This window comes from Ochlerotatus camptorhynchus, unplaced genomic scaffold (genome assembly GCF_037179485.1).
Source record: "Ochlerotatus camptorhynchus isolate MF236.1 unplaced genomic scaffold, CSIRO-AGI_Acam_v1.1 ptg000211l, whole genome shotgun sequence".
Taxonomy (NCBI): domain Eukaryota; kingdom Metazoa; phylum Arthropoda; class Insecta; order Diptera; family Culicidae; genus Ochlerotatus; species Ochlerotatus camptorhynchus.
The window spans coordinates 3,026,444-3,038,696 of NW_027040701.1; the positions used below are offsets into that span (position 1 = coordinate 3,026,444).

General features: G+C 38.1%; 1 protein-coding gene across 18 annotated transcripts in view; it reads right to left on the reverse strand.

Annotated features, from left to right (window-relative positions):
* The window catches only part of Ndae1 (Na[+]-driven anion exchanger 1), a 162,164-nt gene that overhangs the window by 44,449 nt on the left and 105,462 nt on the right, over positions 1-12,253 (reverse strand). For 9 of the 18 annotated variants that reach the window (XR_010517738.1, XM_065224407.1, XM_065224410.1 and 6 more), the window contains 3 exons: positions 9,673-9,816; positions 4,361-4,840; positions 3,998-4,162 (listed from right to left, as the gene is read on the reverse strand). Coding sequence is in view for 17 of the 18 variants with exons in the window: in XM_065224407.1 (XP_065080479.1) it covers positions 3,998-4,162; positions 4,361-4,840; positions 9,673-9,816 (789 nt within the window). In the remaining variant the exon portion in view is untranslated. Of the gene's footprint in view, positions 1-3,997; positions 4,163-4,360; positions 4,841-9,301; positions 9,365-9,672; positions 9,817-12,253 lie in introns of all 18 variants that reach the window. The other 9 variants (XM_065224420.1, XM_065224419.1, XM_065224416.1 and 6 more) reach the window with 3 other exon arrangements.

A 12,253-nucleotide genomic window follows, 5' to 3' on the forward strand; every position in this document is an offset into this window, starting at 1 on the left:
ATTTCCAGGTTTGTCCAAAAAATCTATTTTTTTAATGACTTTTTTCAAAAGCTCATAACTTTTGATTTCTAAGATCAAAATATCAAATGAAAGGTAATTAAAAATAAATAAATATTGATCGAATCAAATAGGTATAGATTATGTGACTATATTAGGTGTGTATCAATGGAGGCGCATGGTAGTCTAGTATTGAGCAAAAAACTAAAATTTGATAACATTGAAAAAATATAACTCAAAAACAAAAAAAAACACATCACTTATTTTTTTATATGTTGTGTAAAAAAACCCTAAATTTTCAATGAAAAATATAAAAAAAAAAACATATTGCACTCTCTGTCTACAAACCATGAAAACCATAAAAAAAAACAAATACAATCAATGTTTTTTTAATACAAAATGCCAATATTTCAATATCGATAAATATTTTTCTTAAAATTATTTTTATTTTCCTTTCATTTGATATTTTGATCTTTTAAAAGTGGTTCAAATGATATACATTTTTGAAGATTTTTTGGACCACCCCAACATGGAAATGGACACCCTAATGGCAAAATTTAAAAATACTTGTACAATATTTTGCGATAAGGAACAAATCTACCCATTTTAACGAAATTCTAAGAACCACTATATCGTTTTGCTATGGCATGGCTGTATAATAAGATAAGATTCCGATAAGAAGTTGAGATTTGCATAAAAAAAATTCCTTTAGTTTTCGGATTTTTTAAATAATTTGTTTTTCAAGCTGTTTGGAATTCTGCGACCCACCTATGGGTCGTGACCCATGGATTGAGAAACGCTGATATAGGGTGTTGTTTAATGTGTTTTCTTGTACAGGCTTATCCAATTAAGGATTTTTTTAAACCATATGAAGAAACTTAATAGACTTTTAGCGGAAGTGCTAAGTGAACTCATTAAAAAAGTTTAGGGTAGCTGTGAGAGATTTCGTTTCGATTTTGAACCATCTATTCTTAATTTTCACAATTTGTTCGGAGTTCATGCTAGTCTTAGGGCTTGTGAAAACTAAAGTTCTATCACTACTTAAATGAATGTATATTTGTGACATAATTAATAACCAAATTGCATGAATGGATTGGTTGACAGCTGTATGAATATTCAGTAAAAAACATCATACAAATTGATGCGATTTTTTCTGTATATGAATTATCTTCTGTGTACAAATAGTTGACATCGCATTAATGAAACACTAGTGATAATAATTGACATAACCAAACTTATTTTTAACGCTCAGAATATTTTGAATACAGTTAAGGTTCAAGACACAGTCAATCAATTGGGATTCTTCTTGTTTTTGAAATCTTCTTCAATCATCATCATTAATATACACATACATTCACACACAAGCCATCCGAAAATTTAAAGCAAGTATTTCATGATTTTACATCGTATATTTTCTGGGTAAAACACTATCACTGCATTTACTTACTTGTGTTATTCGTAGCATTCCACAATTTCATGTAATCGTATACACTAAATTTATAAAAACTGCAAATCAAATCTCTTGGTGAACAAAACAAAACACCAAGAAAATCACTTCGTTTCCACTTCTTTGCTAGCGAACGTAGAAGAATCATTGAATCAAGCGTTGCCAGATGTATTACCTCTAGCATTGAATATATTTTTTTTTAAACATGCCAATACGAAGTTTAACCCAATAACTTAGATGAGTGGATGTTTTTAATGGCGAATAAATATCAAAAACTGAATGAATAAAAATAAAAGGTCCTATTTTGGAACTTAAACGTTCCAATTACAAAGGTAAACAAAGATTGAATTAAACACAAACAGGGGAGATGGCAGCATTGCATGTAGCATGTTATTTGCTTTCCCGCTCAGGGGTGGTCATACACCGTAGTCTGGCAGTGTGAATGTTTTGTCTTCGACATTCTTATACACGTGCATGTGTGACGTCACATTTGCTGTTGTATTGAAAAGTAGAAGAATAAAAGAGACGGCAGATTTTGCCCACCATACCAGTTGATATATACGATTCATTGACTGCTTTGGCACGGCGACGCACGCTACCAACGAATTTTACCAATACTTTTAGAAAGTGATGATTTAGGATTGCAAGAAGAAGAAGCAAAAGCAAATCGAGTGATGGTTAGTTGCCTCTTAAGCATTTGTATTATCAGAAAAGAAATAGACAAGAAATGTGACTAGATTTTAGTTAAATCTGCTGCTTGAAAAAAAAAAAACAATTAGGGGAAATGACGGTTTCGGCATGACAGACTATTTTCGGCAACCCAAATTGAAACACTATTTTCACTGGATTTTCTTACGAAAACACTTCGCTGAATGCATGCAAACGATTCTTTATGCTTTCAGCTTCAATTTGACTATATTTTTACCACTGAGAAAAAGCAATCTAGCAGGGTTTTCTTGAAATGAAACACACGCACTACAAATTGTAGCTGATTTCGAGTTGCCGATAATAGAACAGCAGATTTACGTGCAGTTCAAATGGAACGGTTGCCGAAGAAAAACTGGTTGCCGACAATACTCGCTCTCACTAGAGAAGATTGGAGCTTTTTTAAAAGCGTTTCAAAACAGTGTTTGACAATTCTTTCGACTGAAATTGTTAGAGCAGCTGGCAGCAAAGATTGTAAACAAACCAAACCTGCATATGTGTGCGTTCCATAGAGCAAAAGGCTATAGAAAGAAGGTCGCTGCTTAGGTTGCCGAGAATACGTAAATTCCCCTATTACGACAGAAATGTACTTGCATTGATTTCGCTTTCCTTTCCAAATTATTTCACAAAGCATCTTGAAAATTATAAACCTATCAACATTCTTAGGAATCAATTTCATACTTATGATCATCCCCTCGGAGATACCAAAATCTTGCCACATCCACCCACCCGTCGATGTTCAATTTAATACGCAGAAAACCTACACATACTCACACAACCTGACACAACACATACCCTTGAGAGAGAGAGAGAGAGAGAGAAAGAGCACCAAAGGATGTTCCATTCATTTTCTGTAGGTAAAAGCTGTTGTGACTTGACTTTCATCAATCTTTCTCTTCTGGGAAAAAAATCGTCCAAATTTGACGACCGACAGGGACAACGACGATGAGAAAATTTCGATGCGAATCGCACGAATAACACATCATCATGTGTGAAATGGATGAATGCCACCAAGTGGGAAAGAAGTTTCCATCTTCTGTGAGGATAAGTGGGAAAACATCCCAAACCATGCGATGGGCTGTGGTGCCGGTGGGTTATGGAATCACGGATTACTCCGGATTGCGGTCTGGGAGTTGATATGTTTACAAAAGAAGCAAAGCAAAATGAGGAGACGGCGATATTGTCGGTGTCGGTGGAAAAGGTCTTCATTAGCATCAATTATTGATGACAGTTTGATGATGTTTTACATTGATTGCGTTTCAGTTTGTGCAAAAGATCAGTTCGAAACACTTCTTCAAACGGACATGATGCCAGCATCCCGGCGTAATTTAATCAATAAACCATCCCCGTATTTCACATTTACAAGCTATGTATTAGTATTGCAGAATGATAACTTAAATATTAAAGAATATTTTTGTGGCTTTACAATGAAGAACAAGTTCGTTGTTCTCCGCGTGACGTACCGCCCGGAATGTACACTAGTCAAGCAAATTGAGCCTAAATCTGATTATCTGCTGCTGATACTGTGTGTAAGCGTTAGTGATTGCTTGCTCGAGCACTAACGACGAGCAATCCATATAGAGAAGTCTACCACCAACCAACCGAACCAACTACAAATAGGTTATATCGTTTATCCTTGTTGTGTTACTTGCTAGAGGGTGCAGTCTATACATGTACGTAGTGAAAGTTGACACAGAAGAACCTCCACCTGCTGCAATGATGCGGAAAGCAATTGAATGGTGCAAGCTCTGGCGTAGTTTACTCTAGAGGTCGGAAACAGAACAGAAATGTGTATCCCCGAATCAGTTGGGAGGAAAAGGTATAGTGGGACCCCGCTTTCATAGATACCTGTTGGCAGTGCTAGATAGTGACCCCGCTGATCTTTGGAAGATCCACCGAGCAGTGCGGTGAGTGCTGACGGTGCTGCTTCACCAACGTCATCGTGCATCCCCGGTGCCGATGAGACGACGTGCATTGGGTATGAATTGGCGGTGGATGAAGAACGACGCATATCTGAACGGATTTGTGAAGATTTGAATTCTCTTTCAATTGCATTCGACGACACACTTCTCACGATTGATTTATCACATTTCTGATATAGACTAAATATTTAGATTCAAATGAACCTATATCTACGCTGATAGGTATAGGCCGGTGGACTACAAGTCCAGCAATTTCGATCACCTAGTAGGAGGGAATGAGAATACTTACTCTTGGAGCTCGAGTGATTCTTGCCAATATCGGCCAGCGATCGGATCAGTGGCAGCCGCGTTTTCTTGCTGCCGAACTCGTGCTGATGTTTGTGTCGTTTCAGCAGCGCGTCGATAACCTTATCCCGCGCCTCGATGGGCAACGTGCCAGCATTAACCATATTCTCGCAGACCAACTCGGCGATTTGCTCCAAACTGACGGCTTCCATATCCAGCATGACAGAGCCGTTGAGCAGCAGACTTCTCAGTTCGAAGAGCGAATGCAACGAGAGGGTCGCCACGTGGGGCTTGGACCACCGATTGCCGCCCTCTTCGACGTCCTCTTCGAACTTGACCCACCGGGCGGTCTCCTTCCAGGCCATTTCGTCGCCTTCCTTGACCAGCTCCTCCATCTCGGAGAACAGTGGATGTGACTCATGGTTGCCGTCGTCGCCGACTTCGCCTCCCAGAATGAACTGGACTCTTTGTGCGGGTGGTGTAACTACAGTGGTAGGGGGAGAATCGAGAGGAACGTGAATTAATTTAAATTGAAAATCTGTCAAGCACACTGCACCGGAGAGTAAACGAGAATATGTGACGAAAACCGATCGTGGATCCAGGGCGGAAAGCCATACAGTTGAGTTTTGTCATTCTAAATGGTAGTCGCGTGCGAGGAAATGTGCTCAGCTAATACGTTATAAATGTCAGCTTGGTATACGGATAGCGAATAATATTTGTAATGGGCATGAGAGTTTGTTGTGATGATTGAATCAAAGAGGATCGAAATTGGAACGGACCGAATAGGAAATGATTGAATTCTAATGACGACCCATTAGTCTAGGGTGTCCCATATGCAATTATAGACGTTTTATTGGCGATTTAGAATAGGGCTGAAGTTTGTTATGCCCCTGCAATAGTTTGTAGTAAAATATAAATAAAATGCATCAGCCTAAGGTATGGTAAGGTAAGGTAAGGTATGCATATACCTTTCTATTTTTAGTATATGATTCCCTCTAAGGATTCCCCAGACATTGCTTAGCTCAAAAATTTTCAAATTTTCAAAAGTATATGATTCGCTCTAAGGATTCCCCAAACATTGCTTCGCTCAACAATTTTCAAATTGAACGATATTTTCAGCGTATAAATTTCGACAAAGAATAGTTGCGAACAGACCATAACTGTCCAATTGGTGTTGATGGAATATTTTTATTTTTTTCCACTCCGTCATATAGAAATTCAAGCCTTCAAAATTTGTTCAGACTAGATAATAAAATTTCTATTTCCAAGCTTCAGATTCCGAAAAATGGTGCAGGAACATTTTCATGATCCAGATATTTTTTTCAAAGACTAGAATGTTGAATAATCCTTGAAGTTCGGTAGCTTTAGTATTCATCCAAACATCAAGAAAAATCATGCCGCAGACTTTTGAATTCTTTGCTTTAATAATTGTATTGTATTTTCCGGACTTGCAAGCTGGAATCAACAAATTTCTTAGACCAGATTTTAGAAAACTAAACCATGTCAAAGATCATAATTTTTAGAGATCGAGATTTTAAGTCCTAGACACATACACAATTTTCTTTGCCCGTTATCTTTCCTTCTTGGAAAACTTTCCTCGTTGCAGAATAATGAAATTTGTTTCTTAGACTGCTATCTATAAAACTTGTGAAGGTTTATCAGAGTTGTAAAAATTTGAGGTGTTACAAAAGTTTCTATATCCCAAATCTTTAAAATTTATTGTCAAAATTTGCCTAACATAAATAAATTACATAAATTCAGCAATCGGATAAATTTTCAATAGCGGCCAAAAATATCCATTAGTACCGTCCCATCGCGTTCATCTAGATAAATAGCAGATTTTTAGCAATGAGCCCAATCTTAGAGTCATTTCCTCTAACTGTTCAAAAATTTAATTTCAATTGAGTCAAGTCAAGTCAGATTCCAAACTGATATAATTTCGGAGTTTTTTTTTATCTTATCGATTAGATACATTCAGATAAACTATTCAAAAACAACTGCTCTATCTCATATGCGTAGTTGGAAGGGCCATACCCCCTCCGCACAACGCCACCATTACTCTCATCAATGGAAGTAAAGTTTCAAAATGAAATAACTTTGCAGTTCCTTACCTTATCGATTTGGTATATTCCGTTGAGTTGTTCAAATACAATTGCTCAATCTCATAAGCGTAGTTAGAGAAGGCGTTCTTAATATACCCTCATCCCTCTTACTAATATCAAAGGAAGTTAAGCTTCAAACTGAAATAACTTCAGTGTTTCTCATTTTGTCGAGTTAGTATGTTCAGATGTGTTATTCAAATCTATTTGCTAAATCTAATAGGCGCAGCTGTATGCCCTCCACCCCCACACTTATATCAATGAAAGTAAAGTTACAGACTGAGATAAGTTCGGAGTTTCCCATCTTCTGGGTTTTCAAACCCATTTCAATAATCTCATAGGAGTGGTTTGGAAGTGAGTAGTCCCTCCTCCTTCCCTAAATTTTTGGTGTAATATACAGCATCAGACGTTTTCACGCAAATCTTATGGGATTGTATGATTATATTTCAGTTTAATATATTCTACGATCTCTTAGATGTTGAACTGGGTCTGGATTTCTTGATAAAGTCAGAAATTAGCTTCACCCCTTTTCAGCCACATCGTTGACAATCATCCTGGAAGCAACTCGTTGTATCGCATTGCAATAATCTGTATCATTACTCTACTCGTTTGCGTTTTCGCATGAAGTCGGTCGAAATTTCTAAAAGGAATCAACAACGTCAGAAATTACGTTTGACTATGATTTAGGTGGGCTACAGACCAACTAATGGAAGTCCAACTAAAACGTAGCCCACTTAAAGATACCGCACCCCAATAAAATGGTTATGGTTCTTTTGCGTAGCGACGTGTTCCGGGTATCATCCAAACCATTTGTGGAATAGTTCTATCAGTTAGGTAATCTTTTATTAGGGCAACACACTGAATTTGACTGTACCTACTTTCTTTATGTCTTAGACGAAACTCGTGAAGCCATTTTTCTATTTTTCCTGTTTTTGATTTGTTTTATTTTTTTCTTTTCTGTTTTTTTGTGAATTAATCGTCGCACAGGAAATGTGATTTATTGACCACTGATAAAATGTAATTAGTTGTGATGGCTCGTTTTTTGTTTATTTTTTTATAGAACAGATGAAGGAAATGGTCTGCCCTTTTGAACTACGAATATGAAATTGAGTTAAGATTTTTTTTTAAATCCATTCTAATATACCAACTCGAGAAGATGGGAAACTCCGAAGCTATTTCAGTCTGTAACTTTATTTTTATTGATATAATTGGTAGGCGAAGGGGTTATAGTAACCCACCACCTCCTACTCAACTACGCCGATTGAGCAAATGTTTCTGAATAACACTTCTTAACAGACCAACTCGACAAGATGAGAAACACCCAAGTTGTTTCAGTTTGAAGCATTACTTCCATTCCATTGATATGAAAAAGGAGGGTGGGGTATAGTAAGCACCATCTAACTACGCTTGTGAGATCGATCAATTATTTTTGAATAGTTCGACAGTGAGCATGCATAAGGGCGTATACGCGATGATCGGTTCTCTTAATCGATTTTCTCTTTGCATTGCTACAGCTAAGCGAAACAATTTTCTAGAATTTGTTCAATGCAGAGTTGTAACAGGTTGTATTAGCTATCAACTGTAACAGCAAACGCACCGAGAAACGTTAATTCTAGCGAGTTATTAACAAAAGATAAAATTGACTAAGAGAATCGATCATCGTTTTCACGCCATTATGCATGCTCACTGTCGAATTCACCTATCTTTTCCCAAATCGATAAGATTAGAAACTTCGAAGTTATTTCAGCTTGAATCTTAACTTTCATTGATATGAGTAAAGGGGGGGGGGGGGAGGGTGATGGTGTAGTAAGCTCGTTCTCTCCCCCCTTACCAACTCCGCATATAAGATCAAGCAATTGTTTTTTAATAATTCATCTAACCATACTAAATCGATAAGATAAGAACAAATAGATCGACACACCTAATCGATAAGATAAGAAATTCAGAAGTTATTTCAGTTTGAAGCTTTACTTTCAGTGATATGAGTGACGGTGTAGTAATGCCCCACTCCCCCTCATCAACTACGCATATTAGATTAAGCAATTGTTTTTTTTTATTAATTCATCTGAAAATACTAGATCGATAAGATAAGAGACTCACTCCACAATTGATCTTTGATCTTTGATCTAAAATAGTAGTAGAATTACAAGGAAAAAATAATGTAATATGGTAAACAATTATTCTACTAAAACGTTCATCAATCAATTTAGAATACTTTTATCTACTCACAGTGATGAGTACGTATTACCTATATGTACATGTAATCTGTTAAGTTTTTATCTCCACTCTATTTTTGAAAGATTCTTATGAATTGTATGCATGAAATTATGTATGTTTCAAAGCATAGCTCAAAGCTACATTCTATTTGATTAAACTGTTGAAATCCGTGGAGGAAGTCGTCTCTACCGCCTATCTTCAGCAAGTCAAACTTAATACCATATGTATTATTAATTAGAGTGTGTATGATCAAGCTAAACTCGAAATTGTATGTATATTGAAATGAAGCAATTATTGTTTCATAAATTAGAGCAAAACAGAAAGGTGTTTGCTGAGATTTACTAACATTTTTTTGGAACAGATTCCACTTTAAATGTCTCTATCTGGAAAATTCTAGGTTTTTTAATTATTGGAAAAGCTGGAACATGAAAATGGTTTGAGTATATTCTAAAGGGTGCAAATAGTTACAGTTCAACAATTTTATTTGTTTATAAAGGCCATGAAATGCGAGTTTTGTTTACGTGAATGATTCTAAAGACAATCAATTAAACATTGAATAATTGTGTATGAAAGAATGAACATTTAATGGAAAAAAGTGAACAGTTCTAGCAATAAAAAGTGTATCTTACAAGACTCTCCGTCATCAACGACACTGAATCTACGCTGCGTGACAATGTGAGGCATGGAGATAGCTGTTAGTTTCGTTTTGCGAAGTGCGGATAGTTTGTCGAATTGTTTGTTTTTTTTTTTTAAATTACCAAAAGGAAAAGAAAACACAGTAAATAGGATTAGTAAGAATGGTATGAGCTAGTCCTTAACATTACTGGACATGGGATGACAGCTACCTACAGCCGAGACGGGTCATTTTCGACGCAAATTATGTCTAAATGAATACCAATTCGAAATCGTTGATCTGAATTACGGGTGAATTAGTGTAAAATTTTGAATTTACAGCTGAAAGAGTGATGATGACCGCGAAAGGAAATTTCGATTGCTTTACCTGGTCGATCGGATTCGGTGCTGGCCGAGCTCTTGTCACCATTGTCCCTGCTCGTCTGATGGTGCTTGTGGCGACGCCTTTGCGAGTGGCGCCTCGATGAGCCCGGTATGTGGACGCCAACGAAAACCGTGTGTGCTCGGTGACCTGTAAAAGTAAATGTAATATCGTCAGAAATGTTGGTTATACCGTGTGCACGTCGATACAAATTAATGTGCGGTATGTGTTTCATGACACGTGTTACAATTATCGTAGCAGAACCCGGCGAGACGTAATGCTCGAAAGAAAAACCGTTTCTACTGCTTAAACAATGTACATACAACGATCGTATTTCAATTAACAGATCCATTAGAGCATTCCAGAGAACCTTCCACCCTGCTGATTGGTACGTGGGAAGTCAGATTTCCCGAGGTAATCGTTTTTAATCAACACCTCTCCCTGGTCAACAAGTAGATATAGTCTATACAATTATATAGTCATCGGCTCCTGCCGGCTTATCGTTTTGCAATCTTTCCCCCATATGCAAGCGGATCTTGACTGATGGCTGCGTTTACCTATTTCCTCATAGGTGCATGCATGTGAGTGGAGGTAAACACATCATGTCAGGATTGATTAATGTTATCAGTGGCAGGTAAATATATGTACGCTGGGTGTTAGAGGGTGGACCAGATTTCTTAATGTTCGCGATAATGGGCTTCCTTAAATCTCGGTGGTACTTAATATGATTGTGGCTATAAAATAATTTCATCGTAGGAGAGTCATAATTCTAGAAAAAAAAGTGAGTTTTTTGCAGGCAATTGATTCGAAACCTGTAGCAGAGACGTACATTTATCACTTTTTAACGATTTGCGACTGTCACTGTGTTATCTTTGATTGAATTTATGATCGACATGACCTCAATCAAACCATGCAGATTTGTTCAGCGATAAATGGTAGCGTGAAAAGGGGGAATCATAAATCAATATATATTCAATTGGTATGGTAGTTAGCTTCTGCTGTCATTGATTGCATCTGTGTATTTATAGGAAGGTGCTGTAGGTAACATGTATAGTTGTTGGATCATAGCATAGGGTTAACTGTCACTCATTCGCTCATGCATGTATCCTGCGCACCCCTAGTGGTGCATAGGGCCAACGTGAAAGATTTACATCCTGAGCGGCTGAAAGTCGTTGCCGTAAAACCAGTTCTTAAGCTTTCTCTGTTGGTTTCTATAACAAGTTATACTTTTCGAAGTCAGTAGGTGTTTGGCCTAAGGTCTCCTATCCCTGCGATGTCACCTTTTTGCATATCTCCGGTTCCTTGCATAGGAATTCGGTTCCGAAGATGTGTTCGGAGGTGTAGGGCCATTAGGCCGAACGCCATTAGGCCGAACGCCATTAGGCCGAACGCCATTAGGCCGAACGCCATTAGGCCGAACGCCATTAGGCCGAACGCCATTAGGCCGAACGCCATTAGGCCGAACGCCATTAGGCCGAACGCCATAAGGCTGAACGCCATTAGCACGGTAGTCACTCATTCGGGAATTAATCGGGAATCGAAAAAAACTGGGAAATATCCGGGAATTAGATTGCAATGTCAAAATATGATTGATCGAAGTCTGCTAAATTAAGGTTTGTAAATACAGCTATCTCCCGAAGAATCCGTTACCCACTGGTTTTTTTTTCGGTGGGGCTTCAACCAGTCGGTCTGATTTTTCGCATGTGAGTAGTGCCAATGGAGAACTAGTCACTCGCAGAAAATCAGAGCGCTTGGTTGAAAACCCACCGAAACAAAGCGGTGGGTAGAACTCAGTGGGTAACGCGTTCTTCGGGGGAAAGCTGTAATCATTTCTGATTTTTTTGAAATCCTTACATTGTGCAACATTTCCGATGTCATCAAATGTAAACAAAGTTCGAACTTCATTAGAGCTTGAGCTTGAGCTTGATTGACCGCCCACGGTTGCTACTCTGTTACTGCCAGATCAGCTGTAATTACACAGAGAACCAATAGACGATGCTTGGGACTAGCAATCATCCTCAATGTGTAAAAACTGGTGATCTTAAATTAGGCAATACCAGCGCCGGCCGCGGCCGAACACAGGTCAAGAAAGGAATGGGAAGGATTGTGTTGACATGACACTCGCTTTGATGGAAGCCGAGAACACCTCTGCACTTCCACGAGGAATCACTGGGATGTTGGATAAGAGGGTTGGGTTTGCAGCAGGGTTCGTTTTGGTAAACGATAAGCTGAATTGATGTCCTAACGATCAAATAACGCGAAGGAGCTTGGGACTAAACCCACGGTCTTCTGCTCAGTAAGCAAAAACGTTTGCCACTAGGCAGACGAGCACCTTTTTAATCACCGAGTTGCTGTTATTACCATGTAGTCATATTAACAAATAAAACGATTGACGAATCTTGAATGTGGATGGGCCTGAGATTAGACTCATGATGTTCTACTCAGTAAGCAAAAACGGTTGCTCTAAGGCCACCGAGCCCCTCATATCACATAATACCGTTGCTCAAATTTGTGTATCCATTCAAACCCGGAACCAACGACAACAACGAGTTTCGCAAAATACGCGATACACAAACGATTTTACCAT